At 38.8% G+C, this 25,986-nt stretch overlaps 1 protein-coding gene across 2 annotated transcripts in view; it reads left to right on the top strand.

Annotated features, from left to right (window-relative positions):
* The window catches only part of FOCAD (focadhesin), a 98,845-nt gene extending 73,150 nt beyond the window's left edge, over nucleotides 1–25,695 (top strand). For both annotated transcript variants that reach the window (XM_030467661.1, XM_030467660.1), the window contains exons 27-44: nucleotides 297–535; nucleotides 2,112–2,201; nucleotides 5,949–6,096; nucleotides 8,700–8,819; nucleotides 9,673–9,795; nucleotides 10,571–10,648; nucleotides 11,005–11,076; nucleotides 11,239–11,341; nucleotides 11,445–11,525; nucleotides 12,575–12,703; nucleotides 15,322–15,437; nucleotides 16,657–16,917; nucleotides 17,527–17,616; nucleotides 18,699–18,876; nucleotides 20,247–20,344; nucleotides 22,031–22,282; nucleotides 23,434–23,509; nucleotides 24,968–25,695. In XM_030467661.1, the coding sequence (XP_030323521.1) occupies nucleotides 297–535; nucleotides 2,112–2,201; nucleotides 5,949–6,096; nucleotides 8,700–8,819; nucleotides 9,673–9,795; nucleotides 10,571–10,648; nucleotides 11,005–11,076; nucleotides 11,239–11,341; nucleotides 11,445–11,525; nucleotides 12,575–12,703; nucleotides 15,322–15,437; nucleotides 16,657–16,917; nucleotides 17,527–17,616; nucleotides 18,699–18,876; nucleotides 20,247–20,344; nucleotides 22,031–22,282; nucleotides 23,434–23,509; nucleotides 24,968–25,041 (2,328 nt within the window). In that variant the 3' untranslated portion in view covers nucleotides 25,042–25,695. The remainder of the gene's footprint in view (nucleotides 1–296; nucleotides 536–2,111; nucleotides 2,202–5,948; nucleotides 6,097–8,699; nucleotides 8,820–9,672; nucleotides 9,796–10,570; nucleotides 10,649–11,004; nucleotides 11,077–11,238; nucleotides 11,342–11,444; nucleotides 11,526–12,574; nucleotides 12,704–15,321; nucleotides 15,438–16,656; nucleotides 16,918–17,526; nucleotides 17,617–18,698; nucleotides 18,877–20,246; nucleotides 20,345–22,030; nucleotides 22,283–23,433; nucleotides 23,510–24,967) is intronic.
* The last annotated feature ends 291 nt before the right edge of the window (nucleotides 25,696–25,986 follow it).

The following is a 25,986-nucleotide window of genomic DNA, read 5'->3' as shown; positions in this document are numbered from 1 at the left end:
AGTCTAGTTGTATCCTATCTCATCCTTTATTTTCAGTTTCATACTTAATAATCTTACTTACACTTAGATAGTATATTCTGAATTACCCTAGTTTTTAGCTGCCTGCAAGGTAAGGCAAATAAAAATGTAATCACAGGCAATTCCATGAAATACTGTTTATTGCAATACATTTGTGCTGCTGTTTGCTATAAATGTATTTATTTATAATTCCTAAAATGCTGAGTATTACTATCTGTAAAGGAATTTTATTTCCTTCTGCCAGGAGAAAAAATAAAGTAATTTTAATGTTTTTCTAGAAATCCTATTCAGGTGAAAATACTGCGAGTATTATCGCTCGTTCCTGTGCAGCCACTGCTTTGTCTCTCCTGGTGCCAGTTTTCGTAGTGTCATGCAAGGAGAGGATTGAGGAGGTCCTGAATATGCTGACTGACAGATTACCTGGGAAGCCAAATGCTGATGAGTCTCAGGCTCTTCAAGTCCACGTGGGCCTTGGTTTGGGGATGTTTATCTCACGTTTGTATGAAGAAAAAGTAAGGTAAGGATTATAACATGTAATGAGTGTGTGAAATAACTTCCTTTTTTCTACATATACCTGTAAGTTATAAGAAATTAAAGTATTTACAAGTCATAGGCAAATGATTCTTGAAGGGCTTTGCAGTGTCCCTCATGAATTGAAAGTATCTTTTGTTATCAGTCTTCAACCTCCACACACTAGGTGCTATCCTGGATATTTTGCCATTCTTTCAGGATAAATGGTTGATCTTCATAATATCCTAAACACATGTACAAAGCAGTCAGCTACAGGAGCCACACATTTGCTTTTAAAGGGAAATAGCTACCCGAGGAGATTAGTTGTTAAACAATTCAAGTGGTCCTCTGGACACTAGGTAGTGTCCACTTGCATTGTGAGTTATGTTTATGGGGATGGAGCTGCAGCAGAAGTAGTGCAATGGACTGCCATAAAGGTGTGCTGCTACAGCTACGTTGGCAATAGAGATGCTCTGAAGTTGGTAAAAGATGCTACCTTAAACGAAGTGTGTATCTCAGTTGCAAAATTCCTGAGAAAGAAAGAAGTAGGTTTGGCTTTACACTCCTCGAACTGCTAGGGATTCATTCTTTCTCTCTGTATACCCATAACACATGTTTAACTTGTGCATAAGCACAGCTATCAAGCAAATTTGGCTGTCAGTTGTTAATTTGCTCAATGGAGCTAATGTTTCAAACACACCTGCCTTTTTTTAGACATGGTGCAGCTTTTCCCCATTCTGATCTGCATGCTTTGGTGTCTTGATGCCATGCTGCCTCTGATGCAGCCACGTTGTCTGGTGATGGACTACCTCTGGATGATTAGTGGTGACAACTGACCTACACACAAGTATTAAAAGACATTAAATGACATTAGATCAGTTTGGCATTTGGATTTTTATTTTGGGTTTTGTTCATTTGTTTGATGAGGGGTATTGAAATTAGTAAATTGTATCTAAAAATTTCCTACAGACTGTGTCAGTTTTACCACTTCCACTGCCCTGCATAATTTCCAAGCTTAATCATGCACATTCTTCAAGGCTTTGACTTGTAACAACAGCAAAACTTATAGGAATGTAGATATATCCCATATCAAATCATAGATTAATAACCGCACATGTTTTATAATAATGGAGTCCCTGTAATGTCCCTGTAATGGTGTAAATGCTTCCTTCTTTTTCAGTAAGTTAGATGAAGAGGTGGAGAGAGAGATTTATGAAGCTAATATATTAAAATTTCATTGATTTTCAGCTTACAAGAAATCATTCTGTCAGTATTCTCTTCCTACTGTCAGGCACATCTTACAAATCCTAGGCTCTGGTTTTCTTTCTGCATCTTGTAGCAGTAATGGTTGCCAGTTAAGAGCTGAATATTGTTTTATTAGTTGTGTAAAAGTGTATCTTTGTACTTACAACACAATTGACCAGTCACATAGTTATTGCTTAAAGACTAGTATGAGAACCTCCTGAAGAAAAGAACTCTATTTATTGGCCCGTTCAGTCTTACCATGATGTTTAATATCTTACATGTTTGAAAGAGCTGAGATATGTTTCTAATTTTGTTTTCTTTTGCTTTTGCTTTTGCAGTGATGTATCTGGTCAACAGATTAATTTAGTCCTAATGAAGTCCCTGGATGCACTAGAAGACTGCTGCTTTGACACCAGTCTGGAGTATAAGTGAGTTTTCTTCCTTGCTGATGGTATTTTGCTTTAAGTGCATTCTCATATTCCTTAATTCTACAAAGAGTATAAGGATAGGATAAGGAAATAGCCTGTTCTGATTACTTGCATAGAATCACCAACTCATGCAGGCTGGCAGGCACCCTTGGAGGTCCATACCCCTCCCCCAGAAGAGACTTGGCAATGAACGTGGACTAGGTTACCCAAGGCTTTACAGTCATAGTTTGAAAGCCCCAGATCTGGAGACAGCAAGTGTCTCTGGGCCCTGACTCCACTTCTGTGCTGTGCTTATCCCCATGTGAAAGTCTGATTTTTAAACTTGTGCCTGCTGCCTCTCAGCCTCCCACCATCCAAGAGCCCAGCAACATCACCTCTGTCCTTCCCTGTCAGTTCTGGAGACACTGTTGGAAGCTCCCAGAGCCATTCCTTTCTGCAGGTGAATCAGCTGCAGTCCCACAGCCTCTGCCCTGAACTGAGGGCTTCCACCTTGTTGCCTCGATAGCCTCCCATTAAGTTGTTCCAGTTTTGTTGGTGCTTTTCCTGCAACTATGGCAGTATACCAGGTGTGTTCATCAGCACACGGTAAAGGGGTGACCTTCTCCTGGCTCTGATGTCTTTGTCTTGCTCATGCTGCCCTTGCACTGCTGGCCCTCACCACTGCCTGGGTGCATGTATGTTGCCAGCTCACTAGTGCTGCCCACTAGTGCCCAGAGCTGTCCACAAAGAGCTTATGCTTAGCCCCTCAAGTCCCAGTCTGTCTGTTGCCAGTGGCAGGACTGCGAGTTGGTGCTTTTGAATTTCCAATGATTCTGCGGTTTATTTCTCTGTGTACTGTCTCTTCTAAGTGAGTGTGTCCATAAGTAAATATATTTAGTAATACTTTATACATGAGCATGCATAAGTACATGCATAGGTGCATATATCGAGCACACAGTTTTTTCACACAGTCCCTAGTGTGAGGTGAAAAGGAGGAATGGCCAATCCTAATCCCTGCCAACCCATCTTGGAAGTGTACAGAGAACCACACAGTCTTACAGATGTGCAGGTGGAAGATAGCAATTCTAGGAATAGGTTTGCTTGTCTTAGCTGCGTGTGTTCATTAATGAAAGATGTTTTGGAGATCCTCCCTTGGTGCTCTTGGGTAGTTGCCAGAGTGTTAAATGAAAGCTAAATGAAACAGCCCAGAGCCTGTTACCAGAATATCCATGTCTGTTTAATACAATGTGAGCTCTGAGAACAGGTGCCTCACATGGGTTATTTATCTGAGAGAGCCAGGCTGTAAATTTAACAGCTGTGGATGGCCTGTTGAATACTGAGTAAAGCAAATATATTATATTTAACCAACTGGAGTTGGCCCTTAAGTGTCTCAAAGAAAGGAGCAGCCCAGCTGTGGAGCACAAAGTTATTGAAAGGTATTGCACAATTAGTAGCATTGCCAAACATAGAATAGTCAAACAATAAACCATGTGTCAGTTGCTATTGAGCAACTAACATAACATACTAGTGTGTGAGTTCCACAGCAGTAATTTCTCTTTTAAATCAGGGAAGGAACTGCAGTATATTAGAGTGCCTCAGTGTGAGTGCATAGAATTTTGCTTTATTTTGAACATAATTCTGCCCAGTTCTTCCCTGATCAAAGGAAACACAGAAATAAATCCTGTTTGCCTCAGCCCTCACCTCTCCACTGGACCTTCCAAAAAGGTGTAAGGGGTCACAGTTGCACACCTCTGGGCTGTGAACTCGTATAGATCAATCAGGATTTGGTTGATCATTGTGAGGCAGAGGGTGAGAGTCATGGTGCACAGGGTCTGTATCAGCTCCATCACTTTGTTATGCCTGTTGCTTCTTGTTTATGTAGCCTGTTAGCTGGAGATAAATGCTACTCAGAAAAGCCAAACTAGACTTTTCTGGTAGTGAGAGGCTGCCAGGAAGATGTGAAACTCAGATAGGAAGGAGAGGGAAGATTGAAGGCTGGGTAGTTTTATTCTGAGTTGAAAATCTAATGGTAAGTTGATGTCTAATGTGAGCACTCTGAACAAAGAAGTAATTTAAAGCTGCAAATGCTGCAGACTTTACCAAGTTTGTAATTTTTACCCTTTTAAAACTTCTATTCCAGGGCCTCTCTACTGTTTCATCCAGTATGATAGGCATGGCCATCTGTGGCACATAAATGCTGCACTCACCTTCTCATCAGTGTTTCACCTGTGCTAAAATGGCAATTATTTTTCCGTTAAAATAAGTTGCAAGTTTTTTGAGAGTAGGTATATTATGTGTAGATGGAGTTCCCTTTTCTCTGACAGCCAGTGGTAATCATGCATAGACACTCCTGTGGCTGCCAGGGGGTTACAGCTGACTGGCAGGGGTCTGCTCCCCACCTGTCTCCCTGCAAAGCCTCCTGATTGTCTTACAAAAGGGGCCTCTCTGCTCAGTAGCAGAATTCTTCAGGGTCATTAGGTGAGGCATCTCACACTCTCAAGTATGGTGTCAGGAAAGAGAGATGTTTTGCTGGATTTTCATTTTGTTTTATTTTTCTAACCCATCTAGTTAAGAAGGTGCCTGTGCTGTGCAAACTGGAACTCACACAGTGCTTCACTGATGATGCCAGCCGTGATAGGAATGTTGGGTTTATATGTAATTTTCTTCATTTAATTAGGAAAATCCTCTTTTTATGAAAATTGGGGAAGGGGAAATGGTATAAGAGGAATGAACAAGGATTGTTTTCAATAAATATTAAGAATTTTTCCCTGAGACAGTCCTTTAGCTCGGTGAGAGTCCACTTAGCTTCTGTTAGAATCTCTGTGTAAGCCGAGTAAAATACTCTAAAGTTTCCTCTCAGAAAATAACACTGTAAGAGAAATGGTAATCAATAAATATGCTTTTATCTGCTGCAACCACACAGGGACAAAAAAACCCACCAAAACTGAAACTCATAATTTTTAAAGGGGGAAAAACATTTCAGATGACGAAGCATGTTCGTATGATGCTTCTTCAGCTCATAACTGAAACCGTTCCATAGATTGCAGAGTTTTAGAAGCTTTGCAGTTACTCCTGATATTAGGAGATAGACCATGAAGCTGTTTGTGCCAGCTGCCCTATTAAATTTTGTACTTTGAGGCTATATTCTTTGAGTTGCAATTTTAAGTATCCTCAGCATCAAACTGTTACTTAAGTGTATTTCACTGCACATGGGCTAGAATGTATATCTGACATTCATTTTCTGAAATGCAGGTGAATACCTTAATCCATAGAGCTGCCATAGCCCCTCTCCAGCTCAGTAATTGATTTCATTATCTTTGCAAACTGGAACATCTCTTGTAGGAGAGCAACAGACTGAAATACAGCCAGCAAACTTGCAGTTTGTATGTTTAGCTGTGATACCAGAGTTTGGGGTAGCAGTATAAATCAGTCACATCTTGGATTCGCACTTCCTTCATACTAGAGGATTTGCTTTTTAATGGGGTTATTGGTTCTTCAGGGCAAAAGGAATAATGAGGCTGTATGCGTAGGACTTACTATTTTAAACGAGTATTTTCTTCTGCTCTTCTTTTATTCTGTGTTTCCCATAAAGCACCACCTACATGTGAAGTAAAAATAATTTGTAAAATTGACTGTGGTAAGTAATTATCCACAGGGCTAGTTAGTAGGCGAGTTCAAGAGGTGTTTTTGCTCAGCAACCAATGTTGAGGTGAAAAGAGAGCTCAGAGCAGCTAACGTGTATTAAATCCGTTTTCTCTTCTCTTTAAGCACTGGATGTATTTTGGGACTAGGACTTGTTCTTGCACTTATGAGTTACAGTAGCCAAACAGAATCACGAGTGCATGTTTCCGCTTCATTGAGAAAACTCTGCAAATTTCTGGATACCAGTGAGAACCAAAGCAGATGGGTCCAGGAGGTATGACCTATTTTATTGCAAGTTTTAAATCGTCCTTTTATTTTATTTTATTGCCTTCCTTTTTAGTAACTGTAGACTTTTTATGGAAGCTTTTTATATCTGCATTACTGGAACTCTTGGTGTCTTATATTTCTTTCACAGCATATGGTTTCATTTGTACCCATGCAAACAGTAATAGTAGTAATAAAATAACTTGTAATGCTGCACAAACGTTAAGAAGCTGCCTAAAAAAAGTTAATAGGTGCCATTTTTTAAGGTGCTTCTTTACTTCCTTAACCTCAAATTAAATTAGTGAAAGCTGGGTCCTGTGTAACTATGGGTATGAATCTCTCATACAGAGTTTACTCCTCATCTGATGTTCTACAGAACCTTGATGCTAACACTTCTTCCTTCAGTATGTCTTCTGGGTCCTTCTTTGAACACTGCTGTAACTAGCTAATGTGAATCTTGAACTTGTGAATGCTGCTGTGGCCCTGTTTGCTTTTCTCTTTACAACTGTGTTTATAACTTGCTCAAGCTTAGCAGAGCGCTGTTCATGTGTTTATTTTGCCAGTGTGTGTCCTGTAAGGTTTGATGTCTGTACAGGAAGTCTTTAACCTTGCTGAGGTAAAAATTAAGGAAAACATGAAAGTGGAGGAGTTTACAACAGAAAACAAAAATTGGAATAAGCAGGTGTTTTGCACCCCAAAAAAAAATCAACCCTTTACCTGACAGCTGTAAGCCTGCATCAGCTCAACAGCTGAGTTGCAGTAATCCTCTGTTCCTTCTAAATGGGTGTCATGGTTTAGCACTGGCCTGGCAATTAAACCAAATGCCAGATGCTCTCTATTAATCCCCCTCTCCTCCCTGATAAAGAAAGGAGAGAGAATAAGGGAGAGAGACTTATGGAAACTAAGCTACTAAACTACACAGCTTTAATGAAACAGTAATGATAAATGGGAAAAATTACTAAATATATACAAATATGCAGGAAAATTGATACTGTGTTCCTCCCCCCTTTTCCCCAATAACTCTCACGCCACCACCAAGGCTTCAGGGCAGCCCTGGGAAAGTCCAGGCTGGACTCCTGGAGTCAGCAGCAGTGCCTAGAGGCACTAGCAGGGATTCGGGACCACAGGCAGATGAATGGACAGAATCCTCCCAGGATGGCGAAGCAAACAGGGAACACATGAAGAAGAGAAAGCAGGAAGGGCAGGAAGGGGTTTGACCCTTGTGATCCCTCACATTTATACTGAGTATGACGTGTATGGGATGGAATACTCTGTTTGGTCAGTTCTGGCATCTATCTTGTCTGTTCCTCCCCAAAGGAGGGCTGCATGTGGGACCCCTTTCTCCTTCTGTAGGGTAAAATGTCCCTCAGAGCTGAGCAGTGTCCTTGGCTCTGCACACCAGTCTCTGGCTGTAACTATAAACATCGAGTGTTATCAATCCTAGAAGCAGACACTGTCTGAGAAACTTGCTGTTAATTTCAGCAAGTGCAACTATTACAAGAGACTTAGCTGGAAGCAAAAGTACAAGACAGAAATCACCTTTATCCTGGCCCAAACCAGGACTAGGGGTTAACAGAGACTGGTAGTAAGTATTATTCCCTTTTCCCTCATTGTATTGCTTTATGTAAGGTTGTCTTTCATAGAGTTTAAATTTTTGGCAGTTCAAATGTGTTGGGAATTAGCCTTTTGCAGTTTAGGATTCATGCATTATAATGACATAATTATCTCTCTCTGGAGATGTCAAAGTGCTTTACTAAACTTAAACTGGGGGTCATATAGCAACTTCTGAGATGGAAAACTGTGGCTGTTTAACATCATGAGATCATTTGGGATGAGAATCAAAACCTGTCTTTCTCAATTAAAAACTCCATAAGGACTTGTGCAGATAATTACTTGAGCAGAATTTGGCCAGCACTCTAGGATGCACACTACTATATTCATGAAGTGCACGAGTTTCAGAGCTGTTTGACATTTGGCATTCAAAGGTAACTTGTCCTGCTGCAGCAGGAGGTACAATCTGAGTATTACTTGCTCAAAGTCAAATTGTTGTTAATCTTGCCCAGTAGGCAGTGTTGCTTTTTACTTCGCCTGTAGCTGTGTGATGCTCGGTTGCTAAGCTTTGGTGCAAAGGAGGTTAAACAAGGGAGGTTGGCACAGTTGTCTTGTTGAAAGTTCAAGCTTCATTTCCTTATTCTCCATGTCTAAGATTGAAGAACACTAAAGCAGTGTTGCTTGTGAATCCTTCTGCAAGGACATGAGGCTAGTGTCATGCATTGTGTTACAATGCATGCTCCTCCTCTGGCCTCATGCTTGTAGCTCTGATGGGATCACAGCATGCTGTCTGTGCCCACATAAATAATGATCAGGTACTTGTGCTGAGAAGGATAAGTAAATTTGTGTGGAAGATCAGGAGTTTGACCTACATAAAATCAGAAGTACTTCTAAGCTTTACTTGTGTTTATTAATGTTAGCATCAATAAAGAATCTTTCGGAAAGGGGAATAAACAGCTGAAAGCATAAGTTGAAAATGTTGTGGGTTTTTTATCATGCTGGCATATTGCTACATTAAATTTGAGGGGACACTCATAAAAAGAATTAATTGTGTTTTTTCAGGTTCTTGCCTATTCTGTGGCCTGCTCCTGTGTCTCTGCTTTCAGTGTTGGAATCATAGAAGCAGCTGAGGCTGAGGAGGCCATGAACAAGTTACGGACCTTAGTGGAAAATAATCAGCAGGTCATTATTCAGTGTTTGGCTTTGCTTCTGTTCTGTTTTTCTCGTATCTATTTAGTACTGTGCTTTACCCAGTCTGTAACTTCAAGAAAATTATACTGATGTACTTTCAGCATTAGCTAACATTGTGTTGAGCACACTGTAAAGCTGCCAAGAATACCAGTTGATCCATTCATGTATTGTCTACAGATGTATAGCAATTACCAGATAGTGAAATGAAGACAAGTTTTATTTGTTTGATTGCATTTAGACAGGAAGTTGTTACTTTTGAGTTTTCCATTTCTTTAATCGCTGCATTCTGAAATTTGTCATTTATAACATGTTCTTTAGATTACTTTTCTTGATAGACAAATGCATCCACTAGCATTTGTCTGGATTTTATCTTCCCCTTAGCTTCCAAACAGTGCATGGTAATGACAGCTCCAGCTCCTCCAGGTGGCTGCTTTAGCCCTAGTGTCCTAATGTTACCCTCTCAAAGTGCCAAAAATAATCTCCATTTTTAATTACATGCTCTTCTTTTATTAAATGTTTACGAGAAGAAACAGGGGAGTAAAGAAAAAAGTCATCCATTTAGACTCAAAGCCTGGAAAGCAGTCAAAACAAACTACCTTTGCCTCAGCTTTTTGCCCTAAAAAGTCTGCTCTAAAATAAAGGCTCCAGAGCAACCTATGTTCCAAAGATCAATATTTAATACCAGAAAATCATGTTACTTGGTATGAGAAAACATATTAAATAAGAAAGCATTCAGTATTTTAGACAAAAACATTACTTTTAATTATTGGGAAATAATAAGTATTAAAAAGAATACAGAATCCTTTGGAATATCTGGTTTTAATGTGTCTTTTCCACCTTACAGACCCATAGTTTTGCCTTAGCTCTAGGTGCAATAGTACATGGATTGTCAGTTTGTGGTCATGGGAGAGCAGAAGATCTGAGTCACAGACTAATGACTGCCTGGATAAAAGTTGTGCTTGCAGAGGTAAAGGAGTCTGAATTCATGTCCTGTTTCTTGTGGTGGAGGTGGTTTTAAATGAACAGTAGGGACATAATTTTGCTTGCTTATGCAGGAATATTGCTAGGACTATTGATTTGATATTTAGAAGTAAAAATCTATTTGGGGGCTGTTTCCTAAAGGGAAAAAAATTCTTCTCTGCTTGAATGATTTATGTGAAATAATCATCTCAATTAGATCTCAATTTGAACATCTTTGCTTATGTGGTATCCAAGTTCACTACTACATACTATCCAAGGATAAAAACTAGATTATTAAATTAAAATGTCTTTTGAAATGAGGTGCTGTGTATCAAAATTAGACTAACAGAATGGTGATTATAGTGACTCAGCTGTTTAATTTTCATTTATCTCCCTGTACCAAAAATGCACTATTTGAAATAAAATTCTAGATTTACAGATTAAATTTGAAGCTAAAGATTCAATTACTATAAAGAAACGGTGTTTTGGAGTGAATTGTGTTGACATATTTTGTGGAATACAGGCTGTGCTAGGAGAAAGTAATTTATTAGGGAGAAATGCATGATGATTTTGGTCTGTGGAGCTCCATATAAAGCCTTCTTTCACCAAGGGAGGGATGAATAATTATACAGCATGCTGAAGGCTGACTTGAAAAGGTTGTTGAGATGAGAGTTGTGAAAATGGTAGTAGTTATGGGTTTTAAGTTGGAAGACACAAGTGTTTTGTCCTACAGTAGTGCAGTGTGACCACATGAACCTGTTGATCCTGAATTCTTCTTCCAGGGTTCTCCAACAATGCAGCGTCTGGCTGCTGTCAATGGGCTGGTTGCATTGGTGGGCTCTGAAGAAGTTATGATACAGGTGAGAACACACACAACAAATGGTACTTTCATCTTTCTAGCAAGATGGAATTACTTCCACCGTATCCTTATGGCAGTGGTTATATACCAGGGCATCCCATTGAATCAATTGTGAGTCATGTTGGTTATGAACCAAGTGGGATAGAAGTACAAGGTGTAAAATGGGGTCTGTATCATTTTTACATTAGGTGTCCCATGGGCAGTGCTACTGGGGAAAAATTTACAGCCATGTAGACAACAAAAAGACATGCATGCAAATACAATCTGTCTTCTCAGCACTTTCTCTCAGTTTTGTTGTTTGTTTTTTTCTCCGTTAAAAAAAAATCACATTAAGTGTTTTCTCTTTTTCTCTGGCAGCTGAAATCTGAAAGCATTCAGTCCTCCCAGTTTCAAAGTAAGCTGAATGAAGTCATCAGAACTATTACACAGGTAAGAAGCCTCTGTTTCCTGCTTTGGATGTTGCACTAGGCTACTCTGCCTCTTGGCACGCACAGACCAAATCTTTTTAAAGAAACTGCATAATGTCTGGGTCTAGCCTGGATGAGGCAACATATGGAAGTCAATCTAAATGGTGGCTTACTGTCTCAACAGCTCATCAGTTTTTCAGGGCAGATTGGCCTTCAGACAAATGCAGCAGGACTTCTGGGGTGCCTTCATATGTCCTGTTCTTCTTCTACTCAGAATAGGTCATCCGGTAAGATGCTTTATTATTGCTGGTTAAAAACCACACAGAAGTTACAATAATGGTATAATTTCTGCTGATATGTTTTAGTATATAAATCTTGTTGTCTTCACAGTTCCTCCAGATTTTAGCTACTTGCCTAAAACCAGCTTTATCAGAGCAGCTATCGACTTTGCCATTGAAAGTGGAAAGAAAGGTAAGAAGGGATCGCTCTGGGAAATTGTTATGACTATTAAAGGGGATCCTGATAACCCATTTTTATTTGCCAAGAGAACTCTTGTAAATAGTAAATTGAACTTTTGACTAATCTGGGAAATTTATTCAATTTTTGTTTACAGATTAATCATGAAAAGATAAAATTGTGTAGTTAGGCTTTTAGTTACCTCCAGTTAATTTTTATGACTTTTTAAACCTTCTTCCCACTGTGCCTGTCAGGTGATGTATCTTCCATGTGGGAATGAAAGTCAAATCACTTTTAGTGATACATGCTAACCACGTATCCTCAGAAATATTCCATCATCAGGTAGACTTTCTGCTGTCCCTTATTTCAGTGATCTTATGTCAAGATTTTCTGTAACAGAGAGGTATTCAAATGGCTCACTGCAATGTGTGATAAATGCAAAGGAGCCTGAAGGAAGTGTGCTCTTGCATAAAGAATGCTAATAAAAGAGAGTTGTCTTGGAGTACAGTCTTAAGAGAGATAAAGCAGAGGAGTTTATTCATGTGTGGAGCTAAGTGATCTCACTGCTGTCTTATGAATCAGGGTTTGCTTTCAGTTACTCTCCAGGAAGAGTCTGAGTGAGTTAACTCCCGGTATTTGGGTAATACCGTATGCCACAAAGGTTACCATCTATGATTCTATGATCTGTCTGGTTATTTTTGTGGCCTACACTTACACACCTTACAAGGGTGTGTAAGGACAGCGGTGTGACAAAACTGTTCTGTCATAACAAATGAAAAAATAGTACATGACTATATAAGGAATATCAGTAATTAACTCATAAATTGGTTCAAGAAATTTTTTATTTATCAATAGAAAAAAGCCTTATTTGATAGGACATGAATTTTATAAATACAAAGTGATAGATAATTCTCAGATACAGAAGTAAATAATAGTAATTTTATAATGCTTTTCAGTTCTTCACTACTGGTTGGTCTTCCTTACAGTGTTCACATTTCTTTCCTGGGCTGTTTAGCCAAATGTGTGTATCTAAAATGAGACACTGATTGAATCTTCTGTTGTAGGCCCAGAATCTGTCGAGGCTGAGCTGGTGAAAGTAGTGATGGCACCCATTGCATTAGTTGGAGAAAGCCATCAGTATCCACCTGTAAACTGGGCATCTATTCTAGCTCCTTTGATGAGGCTAAACTTTGGTAAGATTAATATTTTTCTATTAAGTCTTTTGGACTTGCACAGGAATTCTTTACTGGAAGGGCTTTCACAAACTTCAGAGCCCACTTCAGGCCATGAAGTTCTTGCAGGAGTTGAAGTGTTTACTGTGCTTTCAAGACCAGCCTTTAGTGTTTTCAGGCATGTGTTTGTGGTTTCCTCATGGACACAGTTAGTTTTAACTCAAGAAAAGACTAGATAAAATCAGAACTGAGAAGTGAGGACCAGTGTTGGAAGTTCCTTAAAACTCAGGTGAAATTGAACTGAATTTTTCCTTTGAGCTCATCACAGTAAGAAGAGCCCATCATGAAACTCAACTAATTGTATCTTATTTTCAGTACCCACTAAATGCTGTTTCAATGCCTGCATGAAAGGCTGCAGGCAGCTTTATCACTAGTTTAAAGTGCTGTAGTTTGTTTAGCTATCACTTGTCTGAAATACACTTCCTACTAAGTCACATTGAGTGGTAGAGAAAATCATATACCTTTTTCCATCGTGATCCTGGTTTTGTCAGTGCTTCTAAGAACATTTCTTCTAATGGTGCCATGTAGCTTTGATCCTGAAGTATTGTGTTGGACAGCTTGTGTAAAATTTTTTATACAAGATACCCATCCATGTCTACTGTTGTTCATATCAGTATCTTCAGTTTCAAACTCATTTCCTTTAAAAAATCCAGCAAACTGCTGTGTAAAGTTTTGTGTTCCCATCTTCAATTCCACTGAGTTGTGTTTCTCTTGATTTATGTACCTTGCAGATTCTTTTACAACTTAGTTGAGCAAGTACTGTTGTTGGACTTGTTGATGTGCTTTAGAGTCCAGAATATGGAAGGTTGTTCTTTTTTATTTCTGGTGTTTATTTTGTTTCTACAGAGTGCTTGCAAGAGCACTAGAAATCACTTACCTGTCCTGTGAGGAACAACTACTTGCTAGATGCAGAAAGATTTGTCTGTATATAAAAATATTAGCATATACTTGAGCTGCATCTTCTGTTTTATTTTATATTCTTGCAATTGATTATAAAGGTTTTTGTAAGAATCAAAGAATTTCCTGTTAATCTCTGTGGTCCATGCTGATGCAAATTTGTGTGCAACCTTATGAATAGCTGAAACTTGTTAAATGTATGGGGGTTTTTTAATTCCTGTTTTTCATTTAAGAGTCTTAGTTTTGTGAATCGGGGGAATTCCAATGGAAACAGTAAATTGGTTTTGTGGCTGTGTTTTTATTGACTTCAGACAGCATTGTACAGTCTACACTTTTATACATAATTTCTCTTGACTGTCCCTCTGTAGGGTTGTGGAAGTTGCACTCCCTTCTCTATATACATGCAGAAATAGGTCTTGCTGGGTGCTCGTGAGCAATACTTAAGTTGTGCTAGCAGAACAGGACCTAACAGTCCACCTAGAAATGTGCCACTCTAACACTTTCTGGAACAGCTCTATCATGAAAATTTTATTGAACATTAGGCTGTATGTTCAATTCTCATGGATTCTCTAGGTCACCATCATTCATGTCTGAGAATTCATTACTTTTTGTAAACCTTAAATGTCCGACAAACTCTACTTGAAGATTTGTTCATCAGTAAACATATTTAAAACAACAAATTGCTTGCCTATCTTAGGAAATTTATTGCAGTTATTGCTGAGAAGAAACCATATAACCTGATTAAAGTGTTGTACCTCCTTACTATTCACTAGTGTCCTAAAGTAAGCAGTCATAGGCAAATCATAATCTGTTTTAGCAGTTCATGCTAGTAAGACAGAACTTTTAACTGATTACCAAAGTATTCTTTTACAATATCACGGCCTCAGAGTTCTGCAAATGACTTATCATGTATTTTACTTCAAAGATCCTGATGCTAGATTCTTAAGTCTTTGCTTTGCTCATGCACTGATGTTGGTGAACTATTAAAGTCATACTATGTAGATTTCTGTTTTCATTACAGAAAGATATGGGTCAAATGCTAGTGTAATACTTAAATTGTTTGTCCTTACGTTGCTGTAGTAATCGTGAACCATGTGGAAGCCATGCTGTTGCTTAAAGTATCTCTTCAGCATATTTATGACTAGTAATTCTATAAAGAAACAGGCTTAAGAAACAGCCTGTCATTAAGGGGACTTTAAAGAGAAACCAATAAGGATTCCATAACCATAGTAACCTTTAGGCACCATAAGCTCTTCCCACTAGTTAACCTGGAGATTGCTGCTATCAAGCACCCACAGCAGTAGCAGTGGTTCTGTGATGTGGAACGTGAGCATGGTGTACCTGGAAGAGTAGAAACATATGAATAAATATTGATTAAATCTTTTCTTTATTTGGCAAGGAGTTTCATAATTCTTACTTACTGTTCCCTCATTTTTTAACCTTGTGTGAACTGAAATGAATGTGGACAAATCCAGAGATTTCTTGCTGCAAGTGCATGAAGACAACATACTTCTAACATGTATGTGTTAAAAGTTTTAATTAGCATCTCCAGAAAAGCAAATATTAATGTAGTGCTCTAGTAGGACAATAGCCCTCCCTTTATTTTATGTGTTGAGGACAAATTTAATGTCAAAATAATTTCTTCATAATTTCTGTTTGTTTGGTTTTTTTTTCTTCTTTAGGTGATGAGGTAAAATATCTCTGCCTTCAAGTGGCTGTGACACAGGCCCAGTCATCTCAAAATGCAGCAATGCTTTTGGGGATGTGGGTCACACCTCCCCTTGTCTACAGTCTCAGTGTATGTATTCCAGAAAATATGAGGGGCCTCAGCACCTCTTTCCTATAAGGTTCACCAGTGATGATGTTTAGGTTGTCTTACCAGAAGAGGATTGCTAAATTCAGAATTATGCAGATATATTGTTTATCAAATATTTCTAGTGAGAGAAAGGCTATTCTGGGTCCTTGAAATTCAAGGTAGACTTAAGATTTGCTTCATTGATTTCACTTAGATTGCTTAAGACCTTTTTCCTCTCTCTTCATGCTATAGCTCTAAAAATCAAGAGATGTAAGAATTCATGGAGTGTAGGGAGAAAGAAAAATCTTTTCTTTCACCAGCTGATAGTCTTAGTAAATAAATGCAGCCTGGCTATCTAAGAGCTTGCCTGCTTCTTCCAACAATTTTCTTGATCTAGTGAAACGTGTTGCTTCTTGAAACCTTACCTTGATTCTGTACACATAGGCTAACCTATAGTATAGTCAAATTTGAGTTTATACTCCACTACAGTGCAGTTCTTTGTTACAGACGTATAACATGAACTCCTTGATACAGTATGTAAAATGCCCTGAATGCCACTGTGCAGTTCTGTGAGTTTATACAAGTTAAGGAATGGGTTCATGACAGTTCTGAGAAAATCCATTGTGGATTTCTGTGATCATTTCCAGTTCAAGGGGTATTTTTGTTTCATAAATTTTATTTTACAGACATGGAAATCTTTGGGGGGAATTTTAAGATAGAGAATTAGTAAGCTACCAGAAAAAGAGAGATTTTATTTCTGAATACCAGTTTCTCTCTGCAGTTGGGATTTGAGGTCACAAAATGAGCTCAGCCACAAAGTGTGTATGCTTTAGATTCCTTCCTCACTTGCTGGCAATATGAATGGTACTAGAGAGTACCATACTTCTGTGCTGGGCTGTCTAGTCAGTCTGTGTATTTTATGTAGGAATGCAGTGGGCAACATGTAGGAAAATCACAATTGTTCTGCCAGCACAGAGGCATGATTCCTAAGGTTCATTGGAAGAAAGTTCCTCAGTTTTTAAGGAAAATAAAATATTGACATATTTGAACTCTTACATTCAAGAAATTCATCAAAAAAGGGAAGAAGAATTGAGAAATATTTTAACTACAAGTGCATTTTAAAGTGGTGTTTGAGCCACTTTGTATTTCATCCTTTATATCAATAGTTGGAGGTCAATGAAGAGCTTTAATCTGAAACTAAGCAAACATTTTTGCTTTTCAGATGAAAACTCAGGAATACCTTTTCAAGTCCCTGGCTCTGTGGATGAAACATGTTGCAGAAGACAAACTACAGTCTTTTACAAAAGTGTTTCTGATACAACAATTTGAAGTGAAGAACCACACAAAAACCCCAGAAATTTGCCAGTGTATTTTACAGGGGCTCATGCAAGCAATGAAACTCCCCAACCCTGCCCCATACTGCTGGAGCTCTCTGTGCCAGGCTGTGGAGAAAATATTTGAGCTCCTACCAAATGAGATTCAGGTAAGCAGAAAGTATGAGGTGCATAAGCACTGTCACTGGGTATTTTTACTTCTGGTAAGTCCCATCTTTTTGCACTGATCCATCATATTTGAAACATGAAGTAGATGTACATTTTTTAATGGCAGTAGTTAAGATTGCTGAATAATTTTTATTTAAGTTAGTTTTGGATATCCTTTAAAGTATGACTGAGTTGCAAAACTAATTTAATGTACATTTTTCCCTCATAAATGGAAAAATACAGTGTTAGTAGTGAAATGAGTCTTATGGAAACAAGCAAATCAATCAGGATGGTAGGTTTTTTCTGTTCACTGGAGGATTTGGCTTGTCAGAGTGGTTTAAAGAAACTGTTCAGCTACAGAGGAGATCTCAAAGGAAGGGCACTTTTTGATTAAAAACAAAACAAACTCTTTGAAAGCTGACAGATATTCCTTAAAAATTAAGTAAATTGAAGTCCCCAGCAAATTTCTAAAATAGAATAAATAAGATTAAACTATAGACTGGATAAAATACTCATCATAATTATTAACAAAGTTTGTAGACTCACAGATTTTAGAGGTGAAGAAATCTGTACTTATTAATCTAAACAGGCATTTACTTTTATGTTTCCAGAGAGGCAAACTGGAGATGTATATTGACACAGCAAAATGTATCTCAGAAATGTCTGATTCAGAGATTGAGCGCATTGTCCAGTTCTCAGAGGTAATGGTGTTTTACTCCTAGTCCTTTATCACTAAATCATGTGAAGCAGGCATGCCTTGCCAATTTGCTCAACACTGAAGTGTTTTAGCTCATTGCGACAATGGTTGTTTTTTCTGCCATGCAAGTAAGAATATTCTGACTCTAATTATCAGGGAGCAGAGAGAAGCAAATGTAATAAGAGCTCATGTCCAAAACTTTACCAAGGCAACTGAGGTACTACTGATTTCACCTGGGAAGTGGAGACTCTTCAGTAACATGATGAAGTTTGGATGGGGCTCTGTTAGAACAGTAGTGTTAGATCTTCTGAATGCAATACCATTGGTGCAAAGAGAATCTCTTTGGTTAACATAAACAGCTACTTGAAACAGACTGTAAATGCATCCCAGTGACTAAATGTAGATCCTTTCTTCTGTTAAAAATGTGAGAGATTTTGACTGAACAACCTTTCATTCTTGACTTCATGTGCTGTATTTACATGTCCACTCAAATGTTTCCTGCTGGACAAGATAACTAAGGATGACAGTGGAATAGAAAAACTTTCATCTTCTAGCTCAGGAGTTGAATCCCTTGGCAGTGAAATTTTTAGCAGCTGTAATGCTGAGGAACTGACCTGTATGGAAGGACTTGATGTTATAACTTGACAGTTAAAAGCAGGCATCCGTAAGATAAAACCTTGTTCTGAGTTCTGGAAGATTCACTAGACAATCAAGCATTTAAATAGGTCAGAGACGCAGAACTGTCATTTCTTTGTATCTTTGAGTTCGTATTTCTACACTAGAAAACACCATTTGAGAAAACCTTTTTTGTCACTGCAGTGAATCTGTCTTGCAAGAAGACTTGAGCATCCAGAACTGTCAAGCTGTCTCATTTCACTTTAAAATGGAGTGTAAAATTAAAAGTAGTATGAAAACTGAGTTGCATGTAAAATTACAGTCTCTGTTTCATAATTTGTCTTGCAGAAAGATAAGCCTGCTAGATAATCAAAGAAATTACCTCATTTTTTTGTAAGTAGGAATGTAGCATCTACTGTTCCAACAAGAAAGGCATATTTTAATTTAACATATTTTGAATTTCATTTGCAGAACAATATAGAGAAGGTCACATTCATGAAAGTGTATTTAATTTCTCAAGGCAGACTGCCTCTCTTGAACTTTACTGCCGTGATTGATACTGTTGCACCAGGTGGCCAGAAGGATGGTATTTTATGGATGCTTTTGCATGGTTTGTATCACACTCGTATTGTGAGCCACGAAAACACAGGTAAGTCAGGCTTAAAGAAGAATCAGCTGGAAAGTAAACAGAAATAAATGAAACTACATTGATACTCTAAAGATAATTTTCAGATGGTTTAACCCAAGTGTTTCAAGATTTTTTCATTTTAGAGACCACTCAATCTTCAGATTTTTTTTCTGCTTTTCCAGTGCTTTTATTAAATACTGGGTTAATGTTTGTCTCTAGTTATATTCCTGTAGATCAGCTGCAGGTCATTTATCTGAGCCAGGTGGTTTGCAAACCAGAGTTTTGACTAGATCCATGTCTCCTAGTCTTTTTGGATTTTCAGTGTAAGATAGTGTTAGAAATGTACATCAGAGACCAGTAGTAGTGCAGTTCTGCTAGCCTTCAGATCTAATATCTGACTTAACTGTGACACAGTGTGTAGGGAGAAGTTTCCTATGAGGCTGGTTGAACCTAGCAGATATCTTGCTTTGCTGAAATTCTTGCATTGCATTAACACAGGAAACAAATTGCCCTTCTGCCTCTTCATAAGCATACCATGTAGTTAGCTGGTGGATTAATGAGCTGGACTAGCTCAGCTAAGGGTCTGATAAAGCACTGAAGCTGATGCAAGGGAAGTAGTAGAATAACACAGGAAGATGCAAGAGGGACTAAAAAGAGAGGGAAGCAAGAATGAGTTCATTGCAGAAGAATCTTTGGCTGCCTGTATTCACAGAATGACTTCAAAGTGTTAAATTGCTAGATGACTTAGCTGCCAGCTATGTTTTGAGTGAGTGAAGTGGTGAGGCTCCTTTGGACTGAAGGGAGGCAACATAAAAGAGTGCACATGTAAAGACTATAAGGAGATGGCAGTGTCTTGAAGTGTCATGGTCTGAAAGGTGAGGACGATAGTTTGTGGCATGTTTTTTGGGCAGCAGAATCTGACTCAATGAAATGTGTTCCATTCTTCACTTGGTGGCTGATTTTATTTGACTGTGTCCTACTGATCCTTTCTGCACTGTAGAAGGATTTTTGCAGGGCTCCCCACGTTTTTTGCCCGATGTGCAATGATATCAGTGCTGGAGCAAAAACTTCAGGGAGGCTTTTGAATTCTGTAGTGGTTATATATGCAGACAGGGTTAGTAGGACCTGCAGGCTGTCATTAGGTGAAATAATTCTGCCACAGCTTTCCTTTTTCTGTGTGTCCAGTGCCTGCATTATAAGCAGATTTTGTAATGTCTAAGTGCCTGCATGCCTTCTGTCAATGAAAACCTTGAATCAAATGTCACAGTGGTATTGGTGGTGGTTCTTCCACAGTCAGTGCTTTGCCATTGTAGTCATTGCCTGTGCTTACATTTTGATGGAAAATGGTGCATCCTGATGTCTCATGTGAGGCAATGTTCTTGTTCTTTTAGGAGTGCTGAAAAGAAGGGACTGGCTGCTAGACCTCATGGGCTACATCAGAAATTTAGCATACAAGTCAACAGTCTCAGGACATGTTGGTCTTAAAGAGGTACATGCTGTGAAACTAAATTGTATATTTCAGGAAAAAAAAGGAGGTTTTGATATGTTTCACAGACTTCCTCAGCAATAAGTATTATTCATCAGGCTTTTTGTATTGTAGAAGATTGTATTTTTACCTCCATAAAGAAATATATCTCAATTTTCATGAATGTATTTGTATTTCAAACTCTTACTTTAAAATAACCATGGCATTTAACTTATGATAGAAGCTAAAGGAAATAACTACAGTACATTTGAAGCTATTAGAACAGTTAAAGGCAAAACTTGAAATCACCAGTAAAACTGTCCATGCTGGTCAAAACTGTGCAGCTGCACAGAGGGCTTTGGCAGTTTTAGTGAGCTTGTTCATTGTTACATCTGTTCAGCTCTTTAAGTCTTCTAGTTAAGAACATAAAATAATCTACTGCTTAGATCAGAAAGTCATTCATAACATTGCTACAATATTTCCCAACCATTTGAAGCACCACAAATGTGGCCATCGCTAATTTCCCTTAACAGTCAGCTTGCTTTCATAGAATCATAGAATTGGCTGGGTTGGAAGGGACCTCAGAGATCATCAAGTCCAACCCTTGAACCACTACCGCTGCAGTTACTAGACCATGGCAATGAGTGCCACATCCAGTCTCTTTTTTAAATATCTCCAGGGACGGAGAATCCACTACTTCCCTGGGCAGCCCATGCCAATGCCTGATCACCCTCTCGGTAAAGAAATTCTTTCTAAAATCCAACCTAAACCTCCCCTGGGACAACTTAAGACCGTGCCCTCTTGTCTTGTTGAAAGTTGCCTGGGAAAAGAGACCAACCCCCACCTGGCTCCAACCTCCTTTCAGGGAGTTGTAGAGAGTGATGAGGTCTCCCCTGAGCCTCCTCTTCTTCAGGCTGAACAGCCCCAGCTCCCTCAGTCTTACTTCATAGGATCTGTGCTCGAGTCCCTTCACCAGCCTGGTTGCCCTCCTTTGGACCTGCTCCAGGACCTCGATATCCTTCCTAAACTGAGGGGCCCAGAACTGGACACAGTACTCGAGGTGTGGCCTCACCAGTGCTGAGTACAGGGGCAGAATCACTTCCTTGGACCTGCTGGCCACACTGTTCCTGATACAGGCCAGGATGCCATTGGCCTTCTTGACCACCTGGGCACACTGCTGGCTCATGTTCAGCTTCCTGTCGATCCAGACTCCCAGGTCCCTCTCTGTCTGTCTGCTCTCCAACCACTCTGTGCCCAGCCTGTGGCGCTGCTTGGGGTTTGCTTCCTAATTTCAGATGAAGTGTAGATCAGCCTTAACCTAAAGGATGACTTTAGAAAAGCATAGTTTTACTTTTTTTTCTGTAGACATGTTAGTTTAATTTGGAGCATAGTCCTGTCAAGAGAATCCTGTCCTTAAGAGAGACTTAGCTGAAAGCAAAATCACAAGACAGAAAATCAGCTCTACCCAAACCCAAACCAGGGCATGTCCAAAGCTCATGCTGTTTCAAAGGGTGTGAGAATATTAAGAACTCTTTGCTTCTTGCATTTTAAATGTTAGCTGAATTTGCAGAAGATTGTTTTGAAGAGCAAGCCACCCTCTGGATTTTTGGCTTATGTTTTGGTTTGTTTTGTTTGTGTTCGGTTTGGTTTGGTGTTTCCCCTCTGTGTTATTAATTTACTAAAATGTATTTTTGCCTGCTTCCTGTTTAGTCCGTAGATTTCCTCCTGTGGCTTTTTGCAGCTTTGGTGGTGGCCTGGGCTGACCATGGTACACCATTACTGCTTGGCCTCAGTGCTGACTGGTCCCCATGGAAGCACCAAGCAGTATTACCAGAATTACCTGAGGATCACATTGGCAATCACCCCATTGACAAGCTTGCCATGCAAGAGATTCTCACACTTCTTCCAAGGAGTATCTCCCTTTTGCTGGCTAAAGAGCCTTGGAAGGAACACACAGCAAAGGTAAAATTACATGTCATGGTAAGCATTTTGAAAGAGCCAGAAAGCAGTCTGGTTTTAGAAGTCAGATCAAGTCTTTAAAATAGAGCAGTTATTTCCTCCGTATCTGCTGCATCTGACTTGTGATCTTGTTGTTATTTATTTGCAATCAGATATGACTTGTCTCAAAAGTTTGGATGTAGTTTCTTAATTGAAATATGAGAGTTGCAACGAACAAAAAACTTTCCAGTACTGGGATTCAAATTTTTAAGAGTACTGCTGGAGAGGAGAGTTGGCAGCTGGCGGTAGCAAGCCAGTCTTTTGAACACTTGAAAGGCAGATACTCTGCAGTTCATCACAGTGGTAATTTAGGGCAATCAAAGGTCATCTGTGCTGTTTGTAGTGCATGTCATTTATTTTTAAGTATAAGTTACAAGAAGTGTGGAAAATTGTGCCTAATTTGGCAAGCCTACTGGGAGGTTTCTTGTGGTTGCTATCTTGTTTTACTTGAAAATACTGCTATGAACCAGTAGATTAATAATTAGCTGGGTTGTGCAAACCATACTCCATAAAGGACTGCTCTTGCACACTCCAGTACTCAGAGTTACAAATGAAGTCAGAATTCGGAATATGGGAGGAATGTAGGAGTGGGCTGTTAATATGCAAGTGTCTAATCAAGCTTTAGGAAAGAATTTGAGACTGTGCCTGAAAAATCATCCTGATAAGTTTGAAATACCACTTTGTCCTCTAGGCACCCTGCACTGCCAGAAAAACAGGGAAAAATGAGAGAGGTCAAAAGAGGGACAGAGACAGTAGGATTTCTGAAGGATTTGCAGTAAAACATTTGGACTAGAGACTGTTTACAAAGTATCACATTATTAGGTTAAAGGCATGAACAAGTAGAGAGAGATACTGTGCCTTTTTCGTTTCAAGGAATTATTGCTGGGGTTATGAGGAGGAACAAAGAGAATTTCAGATTTAGCTGTGGCAGACATTGCACTGACACTCTAGGTCATTTGGGTAGCCTGGGCCCAAGCTTGATTGACCACTGCCCCTGATTAGATAACTGTGGGTTTAGCACCCATCAGGTTTTGCTGGTCAAACTGAAAAGATTTTGTGGTGTTCTATACAGAGGCTCTTCTAATTCATTTTTTTTTTCATATTTCAATTTTTAGTTTATTGACTGGATGATCGATATGCTGGGAAGTCCTGAGGAAGTATTGTCAAAAACTTCTGTGGACCTGCTGAAAGGTAGAATATTTTAATTGGGTCCTTATTTCTCAGTACAGTTCAAAATCCAGTTGTTAAAAGGAGTGAGATGAATCTATGCTCTTAGCATGTATAGGAGAACAGTATTTTGTCTTTAAGGAAACTTTCATAGGTAAGGTAACATTCCTGTCTGTAACACGTTGTTACATTCGCTTCTCATCTGCAGACAATTACGATGTACAACTGAAGTACCTAATGACCTAAAGGTACATCTGGTCCTACTGGAGAAATTCACTTACAGATCTATCAACTGTTTTTGAAGTTATCCTTAAATATAAAATGCAACATAGTAGGTGGAAACACTTCAGTACTACAGTTGCAATCACATAACAGTTTATTCAGGTGCAACTGAAGACTGAACTGTGGAGAAGGGATAGGAGACAGGCAATGACAGCCTGATAGAGTGGTCTGGCAAAAAAAGGAAAGAGCAATGATGGTTACTAGAAGACTTATGAAAAAAAAGGTGGGAAAACATATTTTGAATTACAGCAATGGCCTGCTGGCCCTATCATGCATCCCACTGCTCTCCTAGAGGTGTAGGGTTGTCAATACACTTCGTTGAAGTAATTTTAAGAGGACACCACGAATATGTTAAGTGAATGTGCTTGTACGTTTTCTCCAATAATAAAGGGAATTGCCTGAATTGTTGGTCTTAAACATGGCTTCTCAAAATCAGGTTATAAGGTCTTTGTGTTACTAAGTTAATTAGCCTTGTTTTGAGGGTATGTAATCTTTATTCAGTCTGTGATAAATTTCAGAACTCCCCTGCTGTGTCTGGTAATATCCTTTGGAAACGATGCTAAGGATAATTGGAGAATCTTCTCTGCACATTAGATCAGTATATTTTCAGCGTGTCCTAACTGAGATGAGTCATTATTTCCCTTGGGTTTTCCATTGTTTTTATTCTTTAAAGTACTAGAACATTAAGCCTCCTTTTGGATTACTAGAATGTGATTGTTTTGATTGCTGACTTTTGCCTTTACACATCTTTTCGAATTGAATAGCATAGATCAGTACATTGAACTTTAGTACATAAGAACTTTAAATATTGTACTTTTTTCCCCATCTTTTCCCCGTGCATCCCACCTTGCATCATTACTCATTGAATTAAACCCTGCTGCAGTGTCAGCTGACCTACATGCCACTCCAGAGAGGTGCTATAATTTGCAGCTGATGTGATTTCAGTAGGATATATGCCATAAAGCAGATGAAAAGCTTAGCAGAACATAACATTTCAGATGATGGGTGTAGAGACTAGAGTATCTAGTGAACACAGAAGTAACATCAGAAACTGTCGGGCTAAGTGAAAAAGTAATGAAGAGTCAGTAAAAGGAGAACTGACTTACTGTGTTAGTAAAATCAGTAGTGAGAACTCACATCTTTTCTAGTCAGAACTTCACAAATTAATGAAATTTGTTAAATTTGGTTTTGTCTTCACAGTTACACTTCTGGCCTTAAGATCTCTTGCAGAGTTCAAGAAGAAAGCAGTGTGGACTAAAGCCTATGGGTGGTAGCTGCATACCATACGTTACTCAGTGGAAAATACTTGATACTGGAGTGATAAGATTACTACATAGGCATCAGAAAGACCAGTTTCAAAGAGATTTCCTACCAGAAGATTTTTTCATTTTTTAAAATCCTTTTACCTTCTCCCAAAACTCGGAAGATGAAAAAGAATATTTTGTTTTCACTGATAAGTTGTTGTTCTTTTACAAACTACTTATGACTTGAGCTGTGCTGAATCTAAATGTTCACATTCAGTTTTTTCAATTGAGTTCTTTCCTTGACACCTGGGAACCTTGATAGCTGGAGCAGAATATTCTTTCAACTCATGAAAGCTTTGTAGGAATGAGTGGGAAAAAAACCTTGTAAAATTAGTTTGGGTGTTGCCTACTTACTAAAGTATGTTTTAGTGCAATAGGCTTCTGAATGAGCATTAATTTTTAACTGATAAGCCTTTTTTAGTAATAACATGGTGCCCTTAAGAACTAGCAACTACACACTGAAAGTATGTAATGTGAGCAGGGTTTCTCAAAGGGGCAGTATGCTTATTAATTTTCCACTGACTTTATTAAGATCACTGAAATAAGTCAGTTATCCAAATGGCTACTTTGTCCCCAGCTCCAGGATGGCTACATTTTTCTTTAAATTTCTGGTTTTGCCTCCTTCACTGTCTTTTGCATTTTTTTTCTCTGCTTCTAGGCAAAAGGAACAATGCAGCAACTCTTCTACCTTTGTCATCTCAAATAATTTAGCCCCTGACATTTTCCTTATTTAGTGCTTTAGCATGTTGCAGTCTTACTAAGACAGACCTTAAAAGGAGTTTTGTAGTTTGCAATCCTCCTCACCAGACTAGGCAAAATTTAACTGAATATAATTGCTTAGGCACTGGTCCCTGGTGTCTTCCAAAGAAGTATGAGTGAGAACATTGTTGATTTTGATGAGCTGGCGTAAAACGT

Source organism: Calypte anna, chromosome Z (genome assembly GCF_003957555.1).
Source record: "Calypte anna isolate BGI_N300 chromosome Z, bCalAnn1_v1.p, whole genome shotgun sequence".
Lineage (NCBI taxonomy): Eukaryota > Metazoa > Chordata > Aves > Apodiformes > Trochilidae > Calypte > Calypte anna.
Note: the sequence above shows the minus strand (reverse complement) of the source record. Positions and strands in the feature narration are given on the sequence as shown.